The sequence below is a fragment of the Parasteatoda tepidariorum genome, chromosome 4 (genome assembly GCF_982258835.1).
Source record: "Parasteatoda tepidariorum strain Cologne lab strain chromosome 4, Ptep-v5.0, whole genome shotgun sequence".
Lineage (NCBI taxonomy): Eukaryota > Metazoa > Arthropoda > Arachnida > Araneae > Theridiidae > Parasteatoda > Parasteatoda tepidariorum.
Genome location: NC_141758.1, coordinates 60,868,428 through 60,874,179, shown reverse-complemented (window position 1 = coordinate 60,874,179; position 5,752 = coordinate 60,868,428). Strand labels below are relative to the sequence as shown.

Genomic DNA, 5,752 nt, shown 5'->3' with positions numbered 1-5,752 from the left:
GAGGTACTTATAACTAAATAAATGTGATAGTACTTCTCTGAGGTAATGGCAATTATCTTTTAAGGAATTTTGCACCAAAGGACATCCTATACAGTCCTTAGACACCAGAACTCACGAAACTCATCCTCCAAAATTTTGGAAATATTAAGCGCTGATATAGACAAGACAAAAACAACAATTATTTTTGAAAAATTTTCAGTTTTTACGAAACTACTGGATACAAAAGACACTGTTAAAAATTTCTTGGACCAAATGGTTAAATAACAATTTATTTAGTTGTTATTTTACCTTATTCAAACAAAGCAGTCAAATAACCATAAAAAATGTGTTACACACAATCTGTGAAAAAATATCGTTTTTCGGCATTTTTCATCAAATACGGTTAAACAAACAGAATTTTATCTATGCCAACTAGGCGAACAATATAAAGCCTCTTAGTTCCTTACAGCTGGGTACTTACTGTAGCCGAAAGAGCTAATCTGTCAGTCCGATGACCGACTGTACGGAGGTTTGACTCCCAGCGTTGAGACCTCTTCCATTCCTTGATCAAATGAACAGTTTCTAGTGCAATACTCTTCTTTAGACTTGTAACCTTGGAATATTAGAAAACTGAACTCTCATTCAAGCATTTATGGTAGTACCACAGAGTTGCTTAACACGAGAAAAGTCTAGAATATCCTGATTTTCACTATAATGGTACCTGTCAAAAACAGAATACCATTTTCCTTTGCTAGAAAATGAACCAATAGATGGCGCCACGAGATTAAGAACTCTTTGTAAACAATAATTTTTAGTTAGTTTGATTATGTTACTGTCGTTGGAGACATCATGTTGTTTTTGTAGTGTTTACTGCTGTTAATATACATATGTTAACCATTCGAAGGAGTCTCTTATTGAGTTTGTGGTCACTCATTTAATTTTATTTAGGTACGTTCCGACCCGGGTAGAAGAACAAGGTAAGAATCTTATTATTTGATACCTGTTCTATTGAAGTAGATAAAGAAAATTGTTATCTTTTTTAACATGGCATCCCAGCCGGCACTATCGGTTCGTATTTTAATAAAATAAGAACTATTATTATAAATTTGATTTATAGTGTTATAAAAATAAATGGACACTGGAATTGAAAATACTTGGAATAATAATAGCTCTAAAATGGCCACAAACATTGAGCCCCTTAAAAAGAAACGCACTACATTAAGAACATCAGTTACTAAGCTAATTTCAAAGATAGAATCAGAAATTCAAAAAAACGAAATAACTGATGAAGAAACCGAAATTGATCTAATTATTGAACAATTAAATGATAAATTCGAGTCTCTCAAAACAGTTGATTCTGAATTAGAAAAACTGTTTAAACCAGAGGATTTAGATAAAGAATTAGAAACTGCAGAAGAATACCGTGAAAAGATAGTAACGTGGAGATTTAAAGCTAATAAATATTTGCGTAATTTGAATCAAAAGAATCCGTGAATCATGGATTATTCGGTGGAATTGAACATACTGAAATGCATCAAAAATATTGTCTAAACTTATCAAATGTTGATGGAAGCTATAATTGTGAGTTAGAGGTTTTAGATGAGAAAAAGATTTGTGCTTCCTTACCCAAAATGAATGATGCATATTGTTTAAACGAATTAAAAGATCTGGGTATTTATATTAGTGATACGATGATTAATGATAGGTCCTGTTTATATGAAAGAGATTCTGGCGAGATTCATTTGCTCATTGGAGCTGACTACGCTGGAAAGATATTGACGGGAAAAGTAAAACACCTTAAGGGAGGTTTGGTTGCTGTACACACTTTGTTGGGGTGGACAGTAATGGGTAAATCTGAGGTAGAGGGAACATCTACAACTAGCTCAATGTTAGTATTGTCATTGCATGTAAATAATGCAAAAATTGAAGATCTCTGGAATTTAGATACCTTGGGTATTAAAGATAGTAGTGAAAAACGCTCTAAAACACAGACCCAAGAACTTGCTTTGAAACATTTCAGAGAAACGGTTAGTAGAGACAGTACGGGCAGATATACGGTTAATTTACCCTGGTTAGATGGTCATCCTCCTTTACCCGATAATAAAGAGTTGACTTATAAAAGACTAAAATACACAGTTAAATCCCTTAAATCAGCGAATCGGTTAAATGATTATCAAGAGGTTTTTAACCAATGGGAAAAAGAAGGTATAATAGAGCAAGTTAATGAGGGTAATGATTATTCTAAAAGCTTTGGAATACATTATTTGCCACATAGGGCAATTTTTAAAGATAATTCAACCACTAAAGTACGTCCTGTTTTTGACTGATCAGCTAAAACCAAAAACTCCGTATCAATAAATGAATGCATAGAAAAGGGCCCGAATCTCATAGAAATTATCCCAGCTGTATTAAATAGGTTTAGATGGGGAAAGATCGGAGTAATATCGGATGTCAAACAGGCATTTTTACAAATATCTCTTAACGAATCTGATAGGGATTGTTTACGATTCATGTGGTTGAAAGACGGAGATCCTCAAAAGATAATTACATATAGACATTGTAGAGTAGTATTCGGAATATCATGTAGCCCCTTCTTACTTGCGGCTGTTCTGAATCATGTATTAGATCAGGTAGAAGAGCCATTGAAAAGTCTTGCAGTGAAGATCAAAGACTCTATGTATGTTGATAATTGCATTGCAAGTGTAGACTCAGTTTCAGAATTGGAACATTTTAGATCAGAATCTCAGAGAATTCTGAAAGCTGCTGAATTTGATTTACGTGGCTGGGAAAATAACAACCTACTTGAAATGAACGAATTTGTGCAAGATAATTCCAACTGTGAAAAGGAAGTGTCAGTATTAGGCCTAAAATGGGACAAGCAAAATGACACTTTATCCTGTGAGTTGGTTAAAGAAGAAAACAATAGTGAACCAGTTACCAAGAGAAAAATCCTATCTATGGCACACCAGCTGTTCGATCCTATAGGGTTCACGTGTCCTATAACGTTGATCCCGAAACTTCTTCTACAAGAATGCTGGAAGATTGGAATTTCTTGGGATTCAAAATTGCCCGACGAAATAATTAAAAGATTCGAAAAATGGAAAGAAGAATTAAAAGAATTGAGCAACTTCAAAATTCCTCGTAGACTTTCAAGCTTAAATCTTTCTAATTCAAGCTTAACACTTCATATCTTTTGTGACGCTTCCATGGTGGCATATGCGACTTGCATCTTTTTGAGGGCGGAAAGGAATGGAAAAGTTACTTGCCAACTTATTCAAGCAAGATCTAGAGTTGCCCCATTGAAAAAAGTGTCGATACCAAGATTAGAATTACTTGCATGTAACATTGGAGCTAGATTGGCTGATACAGTAAAAAAGGATTTAAGATTGGAAGATATTGAAACATTTTTTTGGAGCGACTCCATGGACGCACTTTATTGGATAAGGAAAGAAGGCCCTTGGACGATTTTCGTATCCAATCGAGTTGACGAAATTAGAAGACTTTCAAAAGCTAGTGACTGGAAGTTTGTTCCGGGAACCCAAAATCCAGCGGATTTGCCTTCAAGAGGTTGCACAGTTAAAACCCTATTGAAGAGACAATGGCACGAAGGAACATCTTGGCTTAAAGAATCAAGAGAAAACTGGCCTAATTTTGATCTAGTTCCTGATGAAAAAATAGTGTATGCCGAGAAGAAGAAAATCATTGTATCATCTTTAAATATGAAAGATGACGAATTTTGCAACAACATATCATCCTACAAGAAAATAATCAGAATTACAGGCTGGATATATAGATTTTTTGAAAATTCCAGAGCAAGCAGTAAGAAAACAGGAAAATTATCTGTAGAGGAGCTTATTAAAGCTGAACTCAAAATCTTGAAAAGGGTTCAAGAAGACTCATTCCAAGGCGAAAAATTGAAGAGTCTGAAGCTCCTGTCGATATTTACAGACGCTAATGGACTTGTGAGAATTAAAACAAAAATCATTATGCGAGAAGACAATGAAAACTTTAAAGTTCCAATTATTTTACCATCTGATCATCATGTTGTTAAGAGCCTTATTTTACACAAACACCAAGAACTTGGACATCCTGGAGTACAATCTTTAATGGTAGCTCTGAGAGAAGATTATTGGATATTAAAAGCTAGAAGAACTGTAAAAAAGGTACTGAAAACCTGCATAACTTGTCAACGATTTAATGTGAAAAGACCTGAAATACCAGAAGGAATACTCCCGGAGGACAGAGTAAAAAACGCCTCAATTTTTGAAGTTATAGGAGTGGATGTTGCTGGACCGTTGCTTACGAAGGACAACAAGAAAGTGTGGATTGCAATTTTCACCTGTGCGATTTACAGGGCAGTACATTTAGAACTATTGACATCACTTTCAACAGATAATTTCATACTTGCCTTAAGAAGATTTATCGCACGCAGAGAACGTCCGTCAATTATCTACTCCGAAAATGGGACTAATTTTATTGGAACTAACAACTCTCTGAAGAATATCAACCTAGAAAGACTAAAGACAACCTTTTCTCCAATTTTATGGAGATTCCTACCCCCGACTGCTCCATGGTGGGGAGGATTTTTTGAGAGGTTAATAGGACTTTTAAAAAGAATTTTGAGGAAGGTCCTAGGTCATACATCCTTAAATTACCAGGAAATTGAAACTGTTTTGTGTGATTGTGAAAGCCAACTCAATTCAAGACCCTTAACATATGTTAGCGATGATCCCGATGATTTATGTCCTTTAACACCTGATTTATTCCTGAAAGACACTCGTACTAGTAGTACTACGGACTGGGATAGATTAAAGCTAACTGACAAGACGGAATTAAGCAAAAGACTTGCGTATAGAAGAAGACTGATGACAGATTTACGAGCAAGATTCCGTAGTGAATATCTGAGTCAGCTACATCATAGACGGACAGTTCGAAAACCAACATACCATCCTAAAGTTGGAGATATCATCTTGATTTGGAATGATAATCTCAAAAGAATACATTGGCCCTTGGGAAGAATACTCTCAGTTTACACAAGTAAAGATGGACTGATCAGAAGAGCCAAAGTTAAGACCAAATCCGGAATTCTGATCAGACCAATTCAAAATCTCTGCCCATTAGAACTGGACGAGGAGAATCTCAACAGCGAAGATCAGCTGCCAGAGACTTTCAAATTTGAGCCAGAAAGAACATCATCGGACATTCCTGATTCAGTTCCTACTACTACCAGAGTTGGACGTGTTGTTCGCCCACCATCCAGATTTGGACAATGAAGTATTGAGATTCGGTTCAACATGCCCCGAAACTCAAAAAGGGGAGTGTCTAAAACAGAATACCATTTTCCTTTGCTAGAAAATGAACCAATAGATGGCGCCACGAGATTAAGAACTCTTTAAAAACAATAGTTTTTAGTTAGTTTGATTATGTTACTGTCGTTGGAGACATCATGTTGTTTTTGTAGTGTTTACTGCTGTTAATATACATATGTTAACCATTCGAAGGAGTCTATTATTGAGTTCGTGGTCACTCATTTGATTTTATTTAGGTACGTTCCGACCCGGGTAGAAGAACAAGGTAAGAATCTTATTATTTGATACCTGTTCTATTGAAATAGATAAAGAAAATTGTTATCTTTTTTAACAGTACCACCAGAAAAACTAAGCTACATTCCAAGGTTCTTTCGGCAAAATACAACTCAACCACTTCTTAACTCCAATGTTCAGTGCCAAACGAAAAGTCTGTCACAACCTAACTCCTATGTCTACTTAAAATT

The 5,752-nt window shown here is 35.4% G+C and overlaps 2 protein-coding genes across 2 annotated transcripts; both read left to right on the top strand.

Moving 5' to 3' along the window:
• Window positions 1-1,508: 1,508 nt before the first annotated feature.
• On the top strand, window positions 1,509-2,306 carry LOC147810998 (uncharacterized). Its single transcript, XM_087162188.1, has one exon. It carries the CDS (start codon window positions 1,509-1,511, stop codon window positions 2,304-2,306), a length of 798 nt encoding a protein of 265 aa, XP_087018314.1.
• Window positions 2,307-2,489: 183 nt separating this feature from the next.
• On the top strand, window positions 2,490-5,252 carry LOC107454670 (uncharacterized). The gene is made up of 2 exons (XM_087162187.1): window positions 2,490-2,965; window positions 3,125-5,252. The coding sequence occupies exons 1-2, from the start codon at window positions 2,490-2,492 to the stop codon at window positions 5,250-5,252; spliced, it is 2,604 nt and encodes an 867-aa protein (XP_087018313.1).
• Window positions 5,253-5,752: the final 500 nt, after the last annotated feature.